The sequence below is a fragment of the Phacochoerus africanus genome, chromosome 8, assembly GCF_016906955.1.
Source record: "Phacochoerus africanus isolate WHEZ1 chromosome 8, ROS_Pafr_v1, whole genome shotgun sequence".
Taxonomy (NCBI): Eukaryota; Metazoa; Chordata; class Mammalia; order Artiodactyla; family Suidae; genus Phacochoerus; species Phacochoerus africanus.
In genome coordinates this window covers 134819463-134841288 of record NC_062551.1, presented here as the reverse complement: position 1 = coordinate 134841288, position 21826 = coordinate 134819463, and the positions used below count along the sequence as shown (strand labels likewise).

At 37.3% G+C, this 21826-nt stretch overlaps 1 protein-coding gene across 22 annotated transcripts in view; it reads right to left on the bottom strand.

Moving 5' to 3' along the window:
* FUBP1 (far upstream element binding protein 1) overlaps nucleotides 1–21826 on the bottom strand; it is a 37119-nt gene that overhangs the window by 7655 nt on the left and 7638 nt on the right. For 11 of the 22 annotated variants that reach the window (XR_007136713.1, XR_007136712.1, XR_007136711.1 and 8 more), the window contains exons 3-19: nucleotides 21450–21512; nucleotides 20608–20646; nucleotides 20068–20107; nucleotides 18958–19010; nucleotides 18797–18868; nucleotides 18624–18681; nucleotides 15792–15954; nucleotides 15594–15692; nucleotides 15361–15462; nucleotides 15008–15110; nucleotides 14820–14920; nucleotides 14012–14153; nucleotides 13187–13347; nucleotides 11687–11838; nucleotides 11518–11597; nucleotides 7017–7145; nucleotides 4825–4899 (exon numbers count right to left, since the gene is read on the bottom strand). Coding sequence is in view for 16 of the 22 variants with exons in the window: in XM_047794306.1 (XP_047650262.1) it covers nucleotides 4825–4899; nucleotides 7017–7145; nucleotides 11518–11597; nucleotides 11687–11838; nucleotides 13187–13347; nucleotides 14012–14153; nucleotides 14820–14920; nucleotides 15008–15110; nucleotides 15361–15462; nucleotides 15594–15692; nucleotides 15792–15954; nucleotides 18624–18681; nucleotides 18797–18868; nucleotides 18958–19010; nucleotides 20068–20107; nucleotides 20608–20646; nucleotides 21450–21512 (1632 nt within the window). In the remaining 6 variants the exon portion in view is untranslated. The remainder of the gene's footprint in view (nucleotides 1–4824; nucleotides 4900–7016; nucleotides 7146–11517; nucleotides 11598–11686; nucleotides 11839–13186; nucleotides 13348–14011; nucleotides 14154–14819; nucleotides 14921–15007; nucleotides 15111–15360; nucleotides 15463–15593; nucleotides 15693–15791; nucleotides 15955–18623; nucleotides 18682–18796; nucleotides 18869–18957; nucleotides 19011–20067; nucleotides 20108–20607; nucleotides 20647–21449; nucleotides 21513–21826) is intronic. The other 11 variants (XR_007136716.1, XM_047794314.1, XM_047794320.1 and 8 more) reach the window with 3 other exon arrangements.

Here is a 21826-nt window from a genome sequence, read left to right as displayed (position 1 = left end):
CTTACTTAAGGCAGCAACAATTTTCACTTCAGGTTTACAAAACCCAAATTGTTCAGAAACACGTATTTCAGAAGCAAAATAACAGTATCAAGGAGACACACCACAAAAACTCATCAAACTCAAACGTTTTCTGAAAAAACAGCACCCCCAAACTCAAGTACATCTATGGAACACTAAAAGTAAACATGTTAGACTCTAAGAAAAATTCAGATTTTCAGGTGTCCATAGATAAATGCATTCCACTCCTATCTGAAGGGTAAAGGTGAGTCATTTTATTCAGCTGAAAGTGAGGAAAGAACCTTTCCCAACTAATCTATTTATGACCTGGCTCTTCCCCTAGCCTCTTGGCCTTTGTAAAGGCATATCCTTAACTTGCTCCTGTTATTCTTCTCCTCAGATCAAAAGCTGTTTTGATGTTGAGATAGTTTTATTCTTTAGCAGGAATCACTTAGTATTTACCTACAGCTTTACAATGTATCATTTCATTTCATTCAAGAGATGAGACTTGCCCCAGAGTTCACAAGTAACATTCTATTGCAGCCCAAGAGACAGCCTTGATTGAATAGATTTCACCCTCAGTTATCTCTCCATACAACTGCATCTTCCCCACAACCACTCTTTCCTGGCTCTTTTGGGCTTAAGGTAGCAAGCATATGCTAAGGTTTCAGGGTCCACTGTATCAGTGCTTAATATAAATTATAAGGTCCTCCATCCCCCCTCAAGTCAAACTTCTCAAAATGCCTTACCTTACTCACTTCCAAATAGGAACTGCCCATCTCTACTTTGTAGCCCTGTTTCTTTTGGGGGTGTCTGCTTATTGCAAAAGTTTCCTTCACTCCGGCTTCAAAAGTACCCACGTCCAGATTGCTGTCATTTCCTTCTTTAACCCTCTAGAATCTCATCTTTAAGAATCTCTTTCCTAAGTTCTTTATGTGTTAATCATAGGTAATTTAGAATTGCTTCAGAAAAAACTTTTATCTGTTTCGAAAGAGGTTTTTTGTTTACTAATTAATAAGCAAACCGACAACCTTACACTGTTAGTGAGGATTTTCTGTTCTCAACAGAAAAAGTTGAAATTAGGCTTCAAAATCTGAGACAGCCTTACTAGTCTGATGATGAGGGCACTGGATTAGAAGTCAGGACCTCAAGAAACCTAGGAAATCCTACCTCTGCTACTGGGAAGCGTAAAACTCAATTCCTCCAAATAAGGGAGTGTGATTTGGAGATAAAGATCTTTAACTCTCCTGAGTATTTTATTACCCTCTTCTTTGCTCCCATTTAAAAAAACCTCAAAGGCTAAACTGTTTAGTTTTATCCTTTAAGGTCCCTTACTATTTGTAGTTATCCTAGAAAGATCTTAAGGACAAGTAATGCACCTAGAAGAAATCAGAGTAATTAAGCAATCAAACATTTATCTCACACTGCCCCCCGCCACCCCACAAAAAACTTTTGGGGCATTTTTTAGGGCTGTACCCAGAGCACACGGAGGTTCCCAGGCTAGGAGCAGAATTGCAGCTGTGATTGGAGCTGTAGCCACCGGCCTATACCACAGCCACAAGGGATCTGAGCAGTGCCTGCGACTTACACCACAGCAATGCTGGGTCCTTAGCCCACTGAGTGAGGCCAGGGATCGAACACTGGTCAGATTCGTTTCCACTGAGCTACAATGGGAACTCTCCCCAAAAAACCTTTTACAGGAAAAAAATATATGGACTTTGTAGCTATCATTCAAGGCTTGGCAATCTAACGTTCACTCAACCATTTCATCGTTGCTCACAAAGTTAACAGCTGAAAATAGTAATGCTACAGAAAAACAGCTGCAAAGGAACGCAAGGGTTAAGCAGGATCTTCAAACAGTGTTATTAAGTTATTTATATACCACCTTTCTCCACAAAGGATTCAAGACAGCCCAGAATACTATCTCTAAAAGTAGAATTTTATATAATAAGTCAGCAGGGAAAAGGAAAAACAATGAAAAACTAAAAAAAAAAAAACCAAAAAACAAACAAACAAAAAAAGCTAAGGTGAAATGTCTACCCTAACAATAAAAATCTGGTTAGATCCTGCAGATTACCTTCAACATACCTATTCATTCTGTGTAAGTAAAATGTCAATTTATTAAATATTTAAGTCTACCAACAGGCCTGTTTTTACCCACTTTTAATAATAATATAGGGGACATCTAAAGCATATTACCCATAGTGAAAACACAAGCTGGACCTAATGATTTTTAACCTCAACATGCTCAAATCTATAAATTGGTGGTGCTATTCATAAAAGCTAAGGTAATCATGTCATGACCACACGTCATCAAGGAATGATTATTAATAGCATTCCCAGTTATTTTCAAAAGTATCCCAATTTGAGCAATAAATTATGTGGTCACCCTCATTAGAATACACTGTTTTGAGGTTAAAGCTTTTAAAAAGTTTCTTTTTGCAGAGTTTTAGCTGTGGTAGACCTGCCTGAGATAGGCTATGTCACATCTTAATAATTATTGTTTTAGTAATTTATTAAAACATAGATTAATGAATGTTACAACCTCAGGAGTTACGTGCAGCCAGACTTTCCTGGAAAGCCATTCTAACAAGACAAGTTTTTTCCTTTTTCTTTTGTCTTTTTAGGGCTGCACCTACAGCATATCTAAGTTCCCAGGCTAGGGAGTCGAAGCAGAGCTATAGCAACACCAGAGCTGAGCTACATCTGTGACTTACACCACAGTTAAAGGCAACGCCAGATCCTTAACACACTGAGCGATGCCAGGGATAGAATCTGCGTCCTCATGCATACTAGTTAGGTTTGTTATTGCTGAGCCACAATGGGAACTCCAGAACAAATTATTTTTACTTTTTAAAATAGCAATCTGCTATGAAACATCCTTACCACCAGGTATATGTACTTTTACATAAAGAGGATTAATATAATCACCATTCCGGAAATTCTTTTTTTTTTTTTTTGGCTTTTGTCTTTTCTAGGGCCACACCTGCGATATATGGAGGTTCCCAGGCTAGGGGTCGAATCAGAGCTGTTGCTGCCGGCCTATGCCAGAGCCACATCAACACCAGATCCAAGCCACATCTGCGATCTACACGACAGCTCACAGCAATGCCGGATCCTTAACCCACTAAGCGAGGTCAGGGATCGAACCTGCAACCTCATGGTTCCTAGTCAGATTTGTTTCTGTTGCACTACGACAGGAACTCCCCTCTTTTTTTTTTAGAATGATTTTAATTTTTTCCATATAGCTTTTTTACAGTGCTGGAAATTTTTTCTTTTTGTGGAAAATGATAAACATTCTTTGGCAAAGAATGTTGATATTTACATTGAGAATCACCAGTAGACTGTATCTTATGACAAAACTATCACTTACAGATACTTTCTGTATCAGCAAAGAATTGGCAAGTTTATCTAAATAGATAGCTTTTCTTATGACAACTGGCTGCGGTGTGTTTAATTTTAAATGACTAAGAGAATAAACATCTGAAAAAAACTAATTTGTCTGGAAGTTCATCAGGTTTGAAATGGTCCCCGAAAAAAGCAACTTTAGGAGATTGGGACTTAAATGCTTTCAGTGTTCAAAGTCTGGTTCCACTACTTTGGGCAAGAGTAGTGATGCTGGCAATTTGGATATGCCAAAGAGAAGTCTTTTCCTTCAAGTGAAAAGCTAAAAAGTTCTTAGTAAGGAAAGGAAAAAAAAATCATATGCTGAGATTGCTAAAATCTACAGAAAGAACAAACCCTCTATCTGTGAAGAGTGTAAAGGAGGAGAAAGAAATTCATGCTAGTTTTTGCTGCTGCATCTCAAAATGCAGGTTATAGCTATGCAATATATGCTTAGTTAAGATGGTAAAGACATTAAATTTGTACAAAGTATTTTGAGATCATATTCCTTTAATTTTCATTCAGAATATTGTTAGAATTGTTCCACTTAATATTGTTCTTACTCTATGTTTATTTATAAATTAAACTTTATCACAGGCATGTATGTATAAGAAAAAAACAATGCATATAGGATTCAGTACTATCTGCACTTTTAGGTGTTCTGGGGAGGGGGGTGTGGTTCTGGAACTATCCCCCATGGATAAGAACACCATACAGTTCTTTTCATTCACAGCAGTTTATAGTAATATATTTGCAAAATATTTGATTAACTGTACTCTCCATTAGAATATAATAACCAGAAAGGCAGGGCTCCTAATGTTATGCCCACGATCACATTCTCCCTATCTATTCCTATGATTTGCATGTAGCATATGCTCTATAGTCACTGAAAGAAAATGGCCTTTCTAGGTAACTGCTTTTCCTTTATCATATATGCAAATGTCACTTAGGTAACTGACTTCCTCTGTCACTATAGGTTACTTCTTTACTGCTTATTTTGCAGCAAAAATAATATTATACACAACCAATTTTTGCTTGGTGTGCTATAATTTAATCTATGCCATTTAGGTTACTAACATGTGACTATCTTTGACAAAGGTGTGGATGATATTTTACATTCTGTGTGCCACTGAAGAAACTTAGTTTCAATTAGTAAGTGGTTGACAAATGCATTTAGAAATGAAAAGACTTCCTTGCTAACTACAAATTTAAGAATTATTATTTGTAATCATGATATGTTTGAAAGTCCAGTGATTTTGGAATGCATTCTTGCTCAGTAATTCTATACCTCAAGATTTAAAAAAGATTTTAATGGATGAAAGAAATCCAAGGTAATACATGATACAAACATACTTTTTATCAATATCTTCAACCTTTCAGTGTGAAATTTACTAAATGTTTCAATTTAATTAAATGTATTAAAAAAAGAAATATAGAACATACCCATTTTCTTGTAGTACTCTTCCCAAGCCTTGGTATAATCAACCTGTCCAGCTGGAGCTGGATTCTGCTGATCTCCTTATTCAAGAAAAACATTAGAAAATTAAGATTAATATTTAAAAAAAGCTGTTTTAAAAACACTTTTCCTTCTGTTTTTGTGTGGAAGAGTTGGAAGCAGCCTACCATGAGAATTGAGGGTAGGAGTGTGTGGTAGTGGTATCCCTCCTACTGCCACTGACATAGGACTCAGGTACAATGACTGGACAGAGAAGATGGTCTACATGTTTAGGAGAGTCATTCTACTGACCATGTAAGTAAATTCATTGGTCAAGTAAGAAAATACACTGAGGATACCAGGTCTTTCACCATTTATGAGCACGGAAAGAGGAAAAGCTAAAAAGGACTTTCGAGTCCTGAATGGAGTTTATTAAAATTTCAAGTATGGACATTTCTGGTTTTTTTTTTTTTTTCTTTTTTTAGGGCCTCACCCATGCCATGTGGAAGTTCCCAGGCTAGGGGTCTAACGGGAGCTATAGCTGCCGGCCTATGCCACAGTAACCTGGGACCTGAGCCTCATCTGCGATCTACACCGTAGTAGCTCAGGCAAAACCAGATCCTTAAACCATTGAGTGAGGCCAGGGATTGAACCCACGTCCTTATAGATACCAGTCAGGTTCATTTCCAACGTACCACAACATGAACTCCGTATGTTTTTTTACATATATGTAGGTATGCATGTTTACATAAGTTCATTTCCTTAACTGTACACTGAAAGGAACTAGCAGCAGCAATAAACACCTCAGCAGCAATGAACACAACCATTTGGTTTCTATTTTTTTTTTTTTCTTTTTGGCTGCACCCATAGCACATGGAAGTTTCCAGGCCAGGAATGGAACCTGCGCCACAACAGCCACTCAAGCTGCAGCAGTGACAATGCTGGATCCATAACCTGCTGAGACACAAGGGAACTCCTCATTTGGTTTCCAAGTATCATCGTCTACTAAAAGAAATCAGGGCTCCTCAGAGAAATAGCTGATTCTAGGGCTAGAGCTGAAAAGCACAGACTAAGCATCTTAATGTTCAAAGAAGTAAAAAAGTGGGTTAAGGATCCAACGTTGTCTCTGAGGCAGCACAGATCTAATCCCTGGCAGCACAGATCTAATCCCTAGATCACAGATCTAATCCATGTCATGGGTGCAGCCAAAAAAAAGAAAAAAAACGGAAAACCCACAGAGTAAAATAGGAATCCATACTGACATAAAGAAATAAATAGAAAGAAAAGAAATCTTGGGAGTTCCCATTGTGGTTCAGTGGTTAATGAACCTGAGTAGTATCCATGAAGTCACAGGTTCGATCCCTGGCTTTGCTCAGTGGGTTACGGATCCAGCGTTGCCATGGCTGTGGTGTAGGTCTGCAGCTACAGCCCCACTTTGACCCCTAGCCTTGGGCCTCCATGCGCTATGGGTGTGCCTGTAAAAAAGTCAAAAAAAAAAAGAAAAAAAAGGAGATCGCTTTCTTATAGTAGAATGCTAACTAATAGATGCGGAATGTACGATGGAAGTAGAAATTCTCATCAAAGTTGTAAATGAATGAGGCAGGTATTATCAATGAAGGCTAAGGTGGATGGGTATAACTTCAATGAGGAACAGAAGAGTGGTATAATCTCAGTATAACTTTCCAGAAATATTACTTTCAAAGAGAAAAACAATGATTTTATGGTATAGAATCCTGGGAGACAATAACAACATGACTGAGTGACCATGGTTACCAACTCTGGGGATAAAATATAAACATTACATGACACCCCCTCCTCTCCAGTGTAATGCACTAAGATCTTGTACAGCATTCACTTCTGAGGTATTCTTGCCATACTGTAAGCAGGAACACTGATCATGACCTCACCTTCTTGAGAAAAGGTTGAAGGAACCTAGACTGATCCATAAACATCTCACAAAAGTCTATACTCTTAAAAGATGAGAAAAACTGAGGAATTATTCCTGATTGGTGAGAAATTGGAACAACTGGTGAAATCTGATTAAGGGACCCTGCCCCAGGACAGCAATGATGTATCAATGTTGATTAAATGATTTGAGGGCTGTGTGATGGTTAGGTATTTCTGATGTACTTTATATGTAATTCCAAGTGCAAGTTTTCACTTCCATATAAAAAGTAAATTCTTTAGTTATCATAGTTACCTTGTCCATTGGTCTGGGTTGTAGTTGGTGCACCAGCAGGAGCTGCAGGTGGTGGCTGTGCTTGTTGTTGATAATAGTGAGCATAGTAAGCAGCCCAAGCTGCTGAATTTGGATCTGTTCCTGTTTTAGCTAGAATAAACACAAGTACAATGCTTGCATCTAAAGTCTGTAATTAATCAATTGGTCAATGAATCACAAACTTCCCTAGCAAATACACAAACCCATCCCCACCACCCCACCAAATTAACTTGACATAAAAAATGAATAGTAAGTGGAAACTTCCAAATTCTTCTATTCTTTTTATTGTCATCATTAGCTTTTATTACAGAAAACTGAGGCTCAGATATTAAGTATCTTTTCCTAGTTCCTAAAAAACCAGTGAGTAGCAGAATTGGGGTAACAAAAATCTGTTGGCTCCAAATCCAATGCTTTGTCTTAAATCATCCTGTGCCCTTGCTTGTTCTACACTAGCTTTGCTTCAAGTACAACATTTCTATGTGGCAGATGACTAGAGGGAAGGACTTCTAGAGATAAACCTATACTGGAAAGAAATAATTTTACAACCATGAACTCTGTCCTATCTTGCTTTCAATGAAGAGACAACTTAAAAATCTTGGAAAAAGAAATAGATTTATCATACATATTTCATCTCATCATATTTCAATGATTACCTTAAAAGATAAACATGATGTCACTGACCTACTTGAAATTCATTTATTTCCTGGAGTCTTTAGGACAAAATTAAAGCTTTTTAAGTACACTATATCAATCAATATCCTTAACAAGATATTTAGACATCCCCACTTATACTTTACTTTCTATCCTCATCACTGCCCCCCAACTGTCAATATTTTACCAACACTCAAATTTTGGCCACAGTAAACTGCTTGTTCTTTCCAAAAGTGACCAAGCCCATATTTGGGCCTTTCACCATGTTAATGCTTCCTCTACTCTTGGCTGACCCTCACTCTTCCTTCATGAAAATCTATTGATGCTTTAAAAGTTTGAGATCCTGGAGTTCCCGTCATGGCTCAGTAGTTAACGAATCCAACTAGGAACCATGAGGTTACAGGTTCGATCCCTGGCCTTGCTCAGTGGGTTAAGGATCTGGCGTTGCGGTGAGCTGTGGTGTAGGTTGCAGATGCAGCTTGGATCGTGCATTGCTGTGGCTCTGCCGTAGGCCAGCGGCTACAGCTCCAATTAGACCCCTAGCCTGGGAACCTCCATGTGCCGAGGGAGCGGCCCCAGAAAAAGGCAAAAAGACTATAAAATAAAATAAAAGTTTGAGACCCTTGGTCAGAAACAAAGAAGAATGTAACTTCCTTAGCCAAAGTCTATATACCTATATGTAATCTGTTTAGCTTTCTTCCCAAACGGGTTGCAATTCTTAGCTGCTTAATAAAATAAAGGTTAGTGAGTTTTGAGGAAAAAAAAGAGTAAGGATGTCTAGAATGATCCAATTTCTAACACGATACAATCATAAGGCATTATGTCACTCTCCAAATCTTTCTCAAGTAATAAATGTACTGCTTTTCTGTTGGATATTTATGTCTCAATAGTATCATTACCTGTATAGAATTAATACAAATGTTTCACTTGACACCATGTCTGGATAGAGAAACTGATGTAAAACTGACTGTAGGAATTGATACCTGCACTCCTAAATGTGTAGACTATTCATGAAAATTAGTCTTATAACTACCTACTGATAACTTACTAAATTCATTCAATATGATATTTACTCATTTATTTATTATTTTATAGATAAGAAAACAGATTTAGAAGGGTTGAAAACTTTTTTTGCTATCTCATAATTAGTAAGTTGCAAGACTAGGACTTACCTGAGGCTGTTTCACTCTGAAATCTAATTTCACACTACTACATAAATCTTTAACAACCCATTAAATTTTTTTTTTTAAATGGCCACAACCATGTCATATGGAAGTATCCAGGCAAAGGATCAAACTCACGTTTCCGCAGCAACCCAAGCCACTGCGGTGGTGCAGTGAGGTTCTTTTTTCTTTTTGCTTTTTAGGGCTGCACCTGCAGCACAGGACGTTCCCAAGCTAGGGGTCAAATTGGAGCTACAGCTGCAGGTCTAGCCACAGTAATGAGAGATCCAAGCCCTCCCTGTCTTCGACCTACACCACAGCTCACGGCAACCCAGATCCCGCAACCCACTGAGTGAGGCCAGGGATCGAAACTGAATTCTCATGGATACTAGTCAGATTCATTTCTGTTGCGCCACAACAGGAACTCCTGCAGTCAGATTCTTAAACCACCAGACCAAAAGCAGGAACCTCCCCATTATTTTATAGAAAGAACCAGATTTTAGTTCAGAGAATACTGACTTTGTTGTCAACATAGGGCCATATTTAAATACCAGGATGTTGTTTAATACAAATTCCCCACAAAACAATCTTATTTAAATCAATTACATTATCTTTCAGTTAAATGGGTTACTTTTTTCCCAATGCTAAAAGCCACACTAATGAATCCTTACAGTGCCGACTTCATCACTTCTCCAAGTGGGAAAACGAGATTGTGATGCAGAGATCACTTTTTTTTTCTTTTGATGGCCACATCTGTAGCTCATGGAAGTTCCTGGGCCAGGGGCTGATTCAGAGCTGCAGCTGAGGCCTACACCACAGCCATGGCAACACTGGATTCGAGGTCATATCTACGGCCTCTGTCACAGCTTGTGGCAACGCCTGATTCTTAACCCACTGAGTGAGGCCAGGGATTGAAACCATATCTTCATAGAAACTTAACCAGCTGAGCCACAACGGGAACTCCCACCTTTTTTTTTTCCCCTGAGATCACTTATTCCCATAATTTTTCTCAATCATACTACCTCAACAAAGCATCCAAACAGAAGCAATTCTGCAGCTTTAAGTTACCCAATGTAAATCTGCCCCTTAATTTTCTCAAACTCTTTAATCTCTTCAGTGGTATAATTCCTCTGCTTAATCACACCATTCAATTAGCTTCCAAGAGGGAAAGCAAAGTCTTTTCATTCTTTAAAGATTAACTTTTAAACTATTATACAATAAATCATACTTGACCCTTCTCCTGTTAAGTCCTTCCAAGAGAAGTCCTACTGCTAACATCTGAAGTACACTCTACTGTCACAGAATGTTAATTCATCCCTGCATACCCAGACCTAAGCACACACAATCTGTTTCTCGAATGTGTGGGAGTTGTGATTATTTGGTAATTGTCATGTTGTGTCATCATATTCCAAACAGCATACTTCTTATGAAATTAAGCTATGTTATAATACCATACAACATTCTCTTAAATACCAGAATGTCTAATTAAATTCAATAAATTATTTTAGCTTTAAATATATATATATACTGATGTGGAAAGGAATCCGTAATTCTTCCTTGAAACTACTCCAGTGAAAGAGACCTACAAGGTAGGTAGCAGGTGAGAAAAAAGTATCATAAAAGTTATTGGTTTCATGTGCTGGGGCTTTTGGGATGGAAATGCTATAAAATTGGGTTGTGATGATCATCATACAACTATAAATGTAATAAATTCATTGAGTAATACATATAAAAAAAGTTATTGGTTTCAATGAATGCCATCTTTGACCACGATGGAAAGAAAACTGCAGGGTGAGAAAAGATTCAAGAGTAGAATAATGATATAACCTAAATATATAACCCAGGAGTTCCCGTCGTGGCTCAGTGGTTAACGAATCCAACTAGGAACCATGACGTTGTGGGTTCGATCCCTGGCCTTGCTCAGTGGGTTAAGGATCTGGCATTGCTGTGAGCTGTGGTGTAGGTTGCAGACACGGCTCGGATCGCTCATTGCTGTGGCTCTGCCGTAGGCCAGCGGCTACAGCTCTGATTAGACCTCTAGCCTGGGAACCTCCATATGCTGTGGGAGCGGCCCCAGGAAATGGCAAACAGACAAATAAATGACTCAGATCTGAACAGAGAAAATATTTAATTAAATGAATCCTAGAGTTCTAACATGCAAATATTTAATACAGGCCCGCTTTTTACTAATATGTGAAGTTATCAGGAGGAATACTAAAATAGATAATTTATATATCTTATTTGAGAATGTGAGAGCTTAATGCCCAATTATTAAAACACTCCATCAGACTCTCACATAATTTTATAAATAAACACAAACTTGTTTTCATGGATAATGTCACTATTAACATACTACACATTTGTTGGCACTAGCATCTAAAACCTAAGACACTGTACTTCCCCCTATAGCTTTTGGCTTTTAGCATTCTGCTGTATCGTTTCAAAAGTCGACAAAACCAAATGCAAGAAAAAATTTCATGAAAATAGACTTTTTTCACTCCAGTCTTAAAATTATGGTAGAACCAGAACCGAACACTCCTTCTGAAGGAGTGAAACAAGAGCAGAAAAGGCAAACAATGTAGAATAAACACTAGAAAACTTATAAATAATAACTGGAGTGGCAAACAAAAGCACACATTATATCCAAATAAATGATAAGCATCTTTTACCTGGATCGGGAGGGGCCTGTTGCTGCCAATGTGGATATGCATTTCCCCACCCCTGGGGAGCATAAGGGGCCGGAGGACCACTGAAAAAAGATAGAAATCAATTTAAAAATACAATTTACCAAAATCTAGAATTTCTGAGCACAAGCCTAGAACCAAATTCAAAACTTACTGAGGAGCGGGGCCAGGTGGTCCTGGATTATAAGGTGCAGGGTTATATGGTCCCATTGGAGTTCCAGGTCCAGGAGGCCCAGGAGGCCCATGAGGGCCTGGGACACCATGGGGCCCATGGGGTACAGGTGGCCCTAAAGGATTTACTGGGCCCTGCAAAAAAGTAAAGTGATAACAAAAATCAGGAATACAGTAATGGCTAAACTTTTCTAAGAACAAATGATCTTCTATTTCTACCCTTTTACATACCCACAAGTAATCTAAAATTTATCATTTTTCTTCCATTTCTTCAGTCATGTTGCACAATCTCTAAACTCTACCATATTGAAAACATGTAAAATTAAAATCAGTAACATTGGCAAAGAACTGAAACATTTCCTTTACCTTCTGCTGTTCTTTTTCAGACTATTTCCTTCTCCATTATTCCCTCCTTTTATAATTCTTACTTTTACTACCCTTTATCATCTTAATCATGGAAGCTTATCAAATATTAAGATCTTACCTCTAGCTCTTCTCTATCTACTCTCCTAATATTAAACAGAGAACCATCCTGACAATATGGTCCTCAAATTGCTTTGGTCTTACATTGTGAATTGGCTACTGAATACTTCACCAGCAATGTAACAAGTTCTCATTCAACAAACTAAAGTCCTCCTTACAGCTTTTCTGTCACTGAATCACATTTGAATCAATAAATTTAAGTTCATCTCCTCCCTTACCCTTTATCATAATTTTCTAAATACCATGAAAACTTCCTTTTAAACTGATTTATCAATATATTTCATTCATTCCATGCCACACCATAATTACTAATCCTTAGCTGATTTTTTTTTTTTTTGATAATCCAACTTGTAAGGACTACTAGATTTAACTGTTCAAAATAAAACACTCTTCATCTTTTGTTTTCCCAGAGAGAAAGACATCATTCATAGTATGGTAAACATCAAGCAGAATTTTCCTAAGAAATCCCACTATTAATAACTTAGGATGGTCTCTCACAACATATGTTAATTTTTCATAGTAAAAGGAACAATATTATTTGCCTCATTTACATGAAAACAGTCAAAACTCTTTTTTTTGTACTGCCACCAGCACTTTTTTCCATCTTTACTACAGAAGAAATTTCCAAATTTGCACATTTCTACTTTAATGCAGGGGGATGCATCTGATTCATCTTTGCCTCACCAAGGTTTGGTAAGTTAAGCCCTTTATCAATAGTGACTATGCATTACCTATCTTCTTTAAGTACATATATTCTACAGTAATGCTATCCTCTCTTATTTACCTGCACTCAAGTTTCTCAACACCTATAACTGTGTATTTGATTGGGTTATTTTTATTGCTGGAAAATCTTTCCATGTTGTATGTTACTTATGTGACTAGACCCATAATTTTAGAGTAGAAATTGACATTTTTCTATATAGCACTTACAGCAGCATCTGAAGGTTTTATTTAACTAATAGGGTCTGTGCTATCAGTTGGAAGTTTAAAGCATACTCACACCAATCTTTTCCTCTATGAGTTGCCGAGCATAGTCTATTTGCTGTGGAGTGCCACGAATTGTAAATAACTTCATATTAGGATCTGCATTAGGTGGAGGATTTCTTTGAAGTTCTATTCTTGCACCAGACTGTTGGCTTATGCTTTTTATGGTTTCACCTCCTAAAGTCAAAACACAGTAATTGCTCTAAAGATTTAAAGGATATAAGGAGGAGCTATTGAAAAGAAACTGGTCACAATTAAATGAGCCATTAAGAAAGAAGCGCTCACCACTATCCCACCTGCTGATAGTCTATCAGGAGTTCCCATTTATTCTATGTTTTAAGTTAAATTATATAAAGAATTTCATGCTTCTCTTAAAATACATCTGAGTTATAACACATAACTGTACCCAACCTTATAATGAATTATTACATTAAAATATTTGCTTCAAAGAAACTGCTTTTATAAGCAATGTAAATATAAACTAACACAACTACTTAGAAAGTCCAAAAAATTCTTAAATGTGTCAGGAAAAAGCAAAATAAACAAGAACACTCAAACCACCTTCTAGGTCAAAAGGAAAGTTTCTTACACAAATAACTGAACTATTGGTCCCCTTCTCTAGAACTCAATGTGAGTCAAATCTCACTCTTGATTTAATATAAAATCTTTCATTTAATTTGTTATATAATCAATATAAAAACACTTTTCTACTAAAATACAGCCAAGGGAAAAAAAAATCATTGCTACTCATTTACAACAGCATCAGAAATAGCATCCAAAAAATTAGATTAAGTGTAACACTTAACCACACAGTGAAACATTAATAGCATAAATACATTGCCTTTTCCTATTATTAATCCAGTTTTCCCAGTTGGTACAATGAAATTAAATTCCTGTAGTCCACCAGGTGGTCCCATATTCCAGTTGCCTTGACCTCGACCTCTTCCTCGACCACCAGGTCCAGGTCCACCAGGATTACCAGCCTAAAGAAGGGAAAGACAAGAGAAGGAAAGACAAAGTCAAAAAACACACTCTTCTTTCCACAATATTACTATTTTCTTCAACTTTCATTTACCTAAATCATAAATTTAGAGAAGTTGGGAGATGACCTAGCCCAAATAGTCAGCAAATAACCACTACCACTGATTTTTCCCATAGTGTGGTGAACAAAGTGGTACACTTATATATAGCTACCCTCCTGTTTCAAGATGTCTAACTCAAAGCAATTTAAACTTTCCAGTTATTAATAACATATCATCAAACAGATTCTGAACAAAAAAAGGCAGCGGTGGGGGAGGAGAGTGTGACAGACACTTTAAAATTTAATGAAGGCAATTTTTTTTGGGGGGGGGGCTCTCTCTAGGGCTGAACCTGTGGCACATGTAAGTTCCCAGGCTAGGGGTCATATTGGAGCTATAGCTGCCGGCCTAAGCCACAACCACAGCAACGAGGGATCCAGGCCCCACTTGTGGCCTACACCAGAGCTCACAGAAATGCAGGATCTTTAACCCACTGAGCAAAGCCAGGGATCAAACCTGCATCCTCATGGAAACTAGTTGGGGCTTGTAACCACTGAGCCACAATGGGAACTCAAAGAAAGTATTTTTAAACAAAAACAAAACAACAAAAACATTAACATTCTATCAAACCTGAACACTTCGAAGAAGGTCTGTAATAATTTCTGCAGCATGTTGACATCGGTCTGGAGGTCCTGTTATTTGTGCTATTCTATCAGGTGTTGTTCCGTCATCTTCAAAACAAAGAAAACAAATTGGACTAATCCAGCATTAAATGTGTGAATGCCAATAGTAATCACCACCAATACTTATGTACTTACCTGGTTTAAACTGGATTCGAACACCAGCATCATTTTGTATTTTTTTAATCATCTCTCCATTTCTTCCTATTACAATGCCAACAGCAAATCTTGGAATGGGGACCTTATGTACAGAAAATTAAGTATTAGGAAAACCATTTCCTGAAAAATTAATCTGCCTCAAATCATAAAGGCACTATATTTATATCGAACAGGGTAATAAGCTACAAAATATACATTCTGTATTCTAAAGTGAAAAGTGGAGGGGGAAAGGAGACGATGTTGAGAGAAGGCTATGTAACACAAAAGAAAACCCTATTTTATTTATGGACTAGCATTCACTCAACCATTTTTGAATTGGCATTTTTACTTACGTCTATTCCTTCATTTCCTCCTATTCTTGACCCATACTCATTTCGAACTTCTCTGAAACCACCCTGATCACGAATTAACTCTAACACCATTTCCTTGGCTTGCTGAAGTAAAAAAAAAAAAAAAAAATCAGTTTAAAAGCATGTCTCAAAACCATTATAATTATTCATGTATTTTATGCCCACTCTGCCATCCACCCCAAAGACATCTTTGTAAAATATAAACTAAAGTTTACTTGAACTTTGTATGGGTCTCCTGTAATCCTAAGAGGTTTATCAGCACCGGTGTTCTGAGGTCCATCTTGGATCATAACCATTTTAACTCCAGCCCGTTCCTGTTAACCATAGAAAGCATATGCATTAACACAAGGGAAGTAGATGGAAACAGGCTTCAGAACAGACAAAAAGTAATCATTTTATAAACATAATAATACCTGAAGTTGTTTAATAGTCTCTCCCCCTTTTCCAATAACTAATCCTGCCTTGCTAGCTGGAATCATGATTTCTTGAACTGCATTTCCTGGTCCATCACCATGATGGAAGCCAGGGGCTGGTCTTCCTTTTTCAACAATCTGGTCCAGTAACCGTTTTGCTGATCTGTTAACAAATTATTAGTCAACACAAAATAACACAATCAGGTACTCCTTCCATAACAATTCAGGTTTAGGTGGCCTAAAACTAAATTTTAACAATCTTAAATAAAGAAGATGCCATCAAGATTGAAACCATGCAATAAATTTTATAGGTATATTATCTTCAACATTTTTTGAGAAGAGATCAAAATTTCAAAGAAGACACACCTTACTTCTACAAGTTACTTCGGAATTAAGCTCATTCTTCCAAAAATTAAATGATACATTTACTTTTTAAACCTTCATTTTGGTTACTCACATTCATTCAACAAATACTTAGGAAAGGTCAATTACATACTGGGTACTACTCTAGGTAATGGGGTTACAGCACTGAAATAAACAGACAAGGTTCTTTCAGAATGTCTAACTTCACTAAACAAGTAAAAACAGCATGTTAAATAAACAACGCCATTTGTTAAGTGAAACAGAAATAAAGATAAGGAGGAGAGAATGCGTGTGTATGTGTATGAAGTGATGCTATTTTATGCAAAATACATGAATGAGGAGTTCCCGTCGTGGCCCAGTGGTTAACAAATCCGACTAGGAACCATGAGGTTGCGGGTACGGTCCCTGCCCTTGCTCAGTGGGTTAACGATCCGGCGTTGCCGTGAGCTGTGGTGTAGGTTGCAGACGTGGCTCGGATCCCGCGTTGCTGTGGCTCTGGTGTAGGCCAGTGGCTACAGCTCGGATTCAACCCCTAGCCTGGGAACCTCCATATGCCGCGGGCGCGGCCCTAGAAAAGGAAAAAAAAAAAAAAGACAAAATATATGAATGCCCTTACTAATAAGAGAGATAGCTGAGCTAAGACCTGAATGAAGTGGAGGGGTGACTACAGAAACATCTGAGAGAAAATGTTCTAGAGAGAAGAAATAGGAAGTGTCAAGGACTCAAATGAGAAACATGCTTGGTGTGCTGAAAAAATAGAAAAGAGGCTAAATGGGGATAGAACAGAGTGAGTTGGAATGGTAAAAATTAAATGAGAAAGGTGGCAAAGGTAAGCCAGACCATGACAAATGCAGTGATTTCTATTTTAAATGGGGAAACATTACAGGATCCCCACCCCCCACCCCAAGCTATGACAGAAGCATGTGGAAATTCTGGGGCCAGGGATCTAACTCACATCACATTACCCACCCGAGCCTCAGTTAATGACAATACTAGATCCTTAACCCGCTGAGCCACCAGGGAACTCCCATTAGGCAAAGCAGTAATAAAAAGTAGTGCTAAGAGCTGATGCACATTTTAAAAGGATCACTATGACTAAACGATAATTAGACAAGATTAAAAAGAATAGAGATGTTGAAGTAATACAAGCAAATTGTGTCACAGGCAAAGTGACAGTGTAGAAAGTGGCAAAAGAAGATGGGATCCTAAATATAGAGGAAGAAATTGACCAAGAGCTGCTTATGGTTAAACGAGATATAAAAGAAAGACAAAGTATTAAAAAAGAGTTGTCATGCACTAAAATGAGATAAATTAGATGAGTTAAAGAAAAAGCACAGAAAGTTCCCTTTGTGGCTTGGCATGTTAAGAGACCTAATGCTGTCTCTGTGAAGATGTGGGTTTGATGCCTGGCCTCACTCAGTGGGTTAAGGTTCTGGTGTTGCCATTAAACTCCCACACAAGTGGCAGATGTGGCTTGGATCCAGTGTTGCCATGGCTGTGGCATAGGCCTCAGCTGCAGTTCTGATTCAACCCCTGGCCCGGGAACTTCCACATGCTTCAGGTGCCATGGGAAAAAAAAAAAAATCTTGCCATGAGGGGAAAAAAAAAAAAAAAAAAGCACAGGCTGGAAAACAATTCTGTTTTAAACAATCTATTTTGAAATTTTTAATAGACATTCGAGTGGAGATATTGAGGTGGCAGTTGGATGTGAGTATGGAATTTGGGAAAGAGATCAACTACAAAAAATTTACAATATATAAATCTATATATTAAACAAAATTTAATAAAGTAAGTGAGGCCATCTAAAGAGTATGTGTAGGCGTTCCTGCTGTGGCACAACTGGATCAGTGGCATCTCTGGTGTGCTGGGATGCTGGTTTGATCCCTGGCCAAGCACAATGGGTTTAGGATCTGGAGTTGCCGAGAGTGCAGCTTGGAACTCCGTATGTTGCGGGGCAGCCAAAAAAGAAAAAAGAAAAAAAGAGATGTGTAGATGTATCACACACTGAATTTGTGGCAGTTGCATGTTGAGAGGCCAGGAAGATAATAACCCAGGGCAATCCAGAAAAACTCAGCAAGAGCAGCCAGGGAGGTAACTAGGGAGTGAGCTGTCCACTGTGTCAAACAATGCTAAAAGGCTGAATGATGTTAAGGACATTCACAATTTCATGGAATAGTGTGAAAAAAAAGTTGACTGGTGTGAGTTCCAGACAAATAGGCACATAACAGAAAAAGTACAGCTACCACCTTTTAAGGAATTGTTCTGTAAAAGAGAACAGAGAAACAGAAATGTGGGGTTTAGGGATGGTTTTTTGTTAAGATGGAGGGATTTTTTAAAAAGCATGTTTGTATGCTGTTAGGAACTATCTAGAAAAAGGGAAAATTAATACTTCAGGAGAAGACTGGTTCAATGGTAGAGACAATGTCCTTTAGTATGAAGGAGAGACAGGCATATGATTTTCATACTTACTGGACAGATTCAGGTGTTCCAGTTAACATACAAGACCTTTCTGGGAGGCCACCGCTGTCTACAATTAAAAACAAACAAGAATCTGAAGCCACGAAAAGATTAACAACATAATTTTCACTAGCAACTTGATGTGCTAGTTTTGTCACTTTGAAAATAATACAAGAGAATGTTACCAGGAGCTATCTGTATTTTGCATCCTGATTCCTGCTGTATGCGTGAGATCTGTTCGCCACCTCTGCCAATTACTATTAAGAAAAAAGAAAATTATTTGCTGAAAGATGTTAACGTATATTTTTATTGTTTTCAAAGCTTTAAAAAAAGGTAGCCTACTTACTAAATCCAACCATTCCATCTGGAACTTTGTATTCTTCTGTCATTACAGACCTGCTAAGAAATAACAGAAACATTTTCATTCAAAGAAAGATAATTTGTTTACATATACAAGGTAAACATAGCAATGGAAATCTAATGACTCCTAATGGCTTATGCTAAGTTTCTGGGCACACATGCTAAAATATGGGGCTTGAGAGTTCCTGCTAGGGTGCAGTGGGTTAAGGATCCATCATTGTCTCTGCGGTGGCATGGGTTTTATCTCTAGCCTGGGACAGTGGATTAAGGATCTGGTGTTGCTGCAGGTACAGCAGAGGTTGCTGCTGCTGCAGCTTGGATTCAATCCTTGCTCTAGGAACTTCCAAATGCCATGTGTGGGAAAACAAAACAAACCAAAAAACCCCCAAAACATGGAGTTCCTGTTACAGTGCAGGGGAAAGGAAATGAATCCCACTAAGAACCACGAGGTTGTGGGTTCAATCCCTGGCCTCGCTCAGTGGGTTAAGGATCTGGCGTTGCTGTGAGCTGTGGCTGTGGCCTGCAGCTCTAGCTCCGATTGGACCCCTAGCCTGGGAACCTCCATATGCCCCTGGGTGCGACCCTAAGAAGCAAAAAAACCCCACGAACACCCAAAACCAAACCACCAGAAATACAAAATATGGGGCTTGAGTAGTTAAAGACAGATCTTAATTAAGGTGACACACATCAAGTGAGAAAGGTATGGTGAATGGAACAGTCTGCAGGCATGAACACAAAGGAGTTGGGACAGAGTTCAGAGAATGTCACCTTTTTTTAATATTTATTTTTAAATTATAGTTGATTTATAGTGTTGTGCCAATATCTGCTCTAAGCAAATGTCATCTTTAAATTATTTTAATTCACCTTAGTTCCTCTAAAATGTGGCTAATTCCACCCATCCTTTAAAATTACAAATGTCACATCACTCAAAAAAATATTGATCATTCTCTATTACCTATAGAGGTGAAATAAATTACACATAAAAACAAAAAAAAGCAGATACACATATCCACTACACACTAACTTGGTAGTGTTTCACTTATAGTTCAACTAAAACTTGTAAAGTACACTTTGAAAAGCTTTTACTTGACTATACCTTTGCTGCTGATGCATCGGGGGTAACTGTGTTCCGAAAGCTACCAAAAAATTAAATAAAATGAAAATTTTAAATTTAAGTTGACATGTTTACCAATATAATATTAACTAATTCTAAAGTCTTTTCCTGATGCACAGACAATACCCTGAAGAGAGCAAAATTTCATGCAGAATACTTAAGTCAACAATGACAGTGGGCAAGAAAATCAATGAAAGGGCAGAAATTATAAGCAATAGCATAGAAAAAAACTCCTTTTTCAAGTGGCATAGGCCAAGATTTAGAAGTGGAACTAGAAAATAAATTGAATACGTAATTTAACAACCAAATCTTAATATATATATATATATATATATATGGGGCCATAACCGAAGTGGAAGACTATAAAGATAGGAAGTATATCTTCACAAATAAATTCACTCAAAGAGAAAATTTACGGCTTTCAATTTATCTTCAAGATACCCAACAAAACATAGTAGGAACAAAGATATTAAAATCTACAGTTACTTTAGCTTTTTAAACCCAATTTAAATAAATACTTACAGTCATTTTGAGGAGCAACTTTCTTAGCGTCTGGTTGATCTGCAAAATTAAGAGTCTTTTAATTTTTTGCCAATAAGTACAAACAGAAGACCTAGTTCCCCCATGCCCAAGCAAGAATACAAATATAAATACTTATTGAAATAGCTGAGGGTATGATTTATCATTTGAATCAAAATTGTCAGAACTCAGCCCAAACACTTAAGTTATTGAAAGAAAACTACGTTTCTTTCATTCTCTTCATGTTTTAAAGATGCACAGACATTTAATAAAAAAATTTTTTTACTGAATCAAATCACTGACCTTAATGTATGTTAAGCACTTTAGAATGATACAAGACAAAATATTCAGTCCGTTACTAGCAAAATATCACATGCTAAAGTCTAATGATGCTTCCCACTGTAGAAACTGAAGATTGGAAGGAAAAAAAACTATCAAAATGTGAAAATTTGACATATCCAAAATTGAGTGTATCTGACAGTGACCACAAAGCTATGCAAAATAAATAAAAAATCACATTACAAGGCAATCTCAATCTAAGCTGTTCTATTTTTCCTAACCAAACATTTCACAGCATAAACTTCAGCAGAAACTCAGACAACTACATGACTTCATCTTTATCTACATCCTTTACAGATGAATACAATGCATACCTTAGAATAGGCAACCTACAGCTGAAAGTACTACATTCTCCTCCCCCCTTCAAACTTAAATGATTAAACATCAGAATGTTGTGCAGCAAAAATTCAGACACATAATCCAAGAAATATTTGTGTCCATTTAAGAATCCACTGGTTTATTTCACGTTTACATACTGAACACAGGTAATAAATAAAAATTCCTGCCTTTAAAAGGAGAGGGCATTCCCTCCCAGTGTGTTGTACTGCTCGGACTTGTCCAAGAGCCATCTACACATAAAATAAAAAGAATACATTACATACAACATCTGAAGCATCATTAGCTCATTTTTTTGTATATTAAAACCTCACTGTAAATGTGAAAGACACTTAAATAAAAGGAAACCAAGTACTCCTGGTCAAAAGCTACAAATACATTCAATAGGCTCATTCAGAATCCTCCTTAAAAAAAAATAAAAGGACAAAAAGAAAATGTATCAAAATTCATACATCAAATCTAAAACAAAAAATACGTGCAGACTTCTAAGTTCAGAAGCTTCAACAATTATTTTTTTTTAAAAATTCAAGGCACTGTATATCTACTG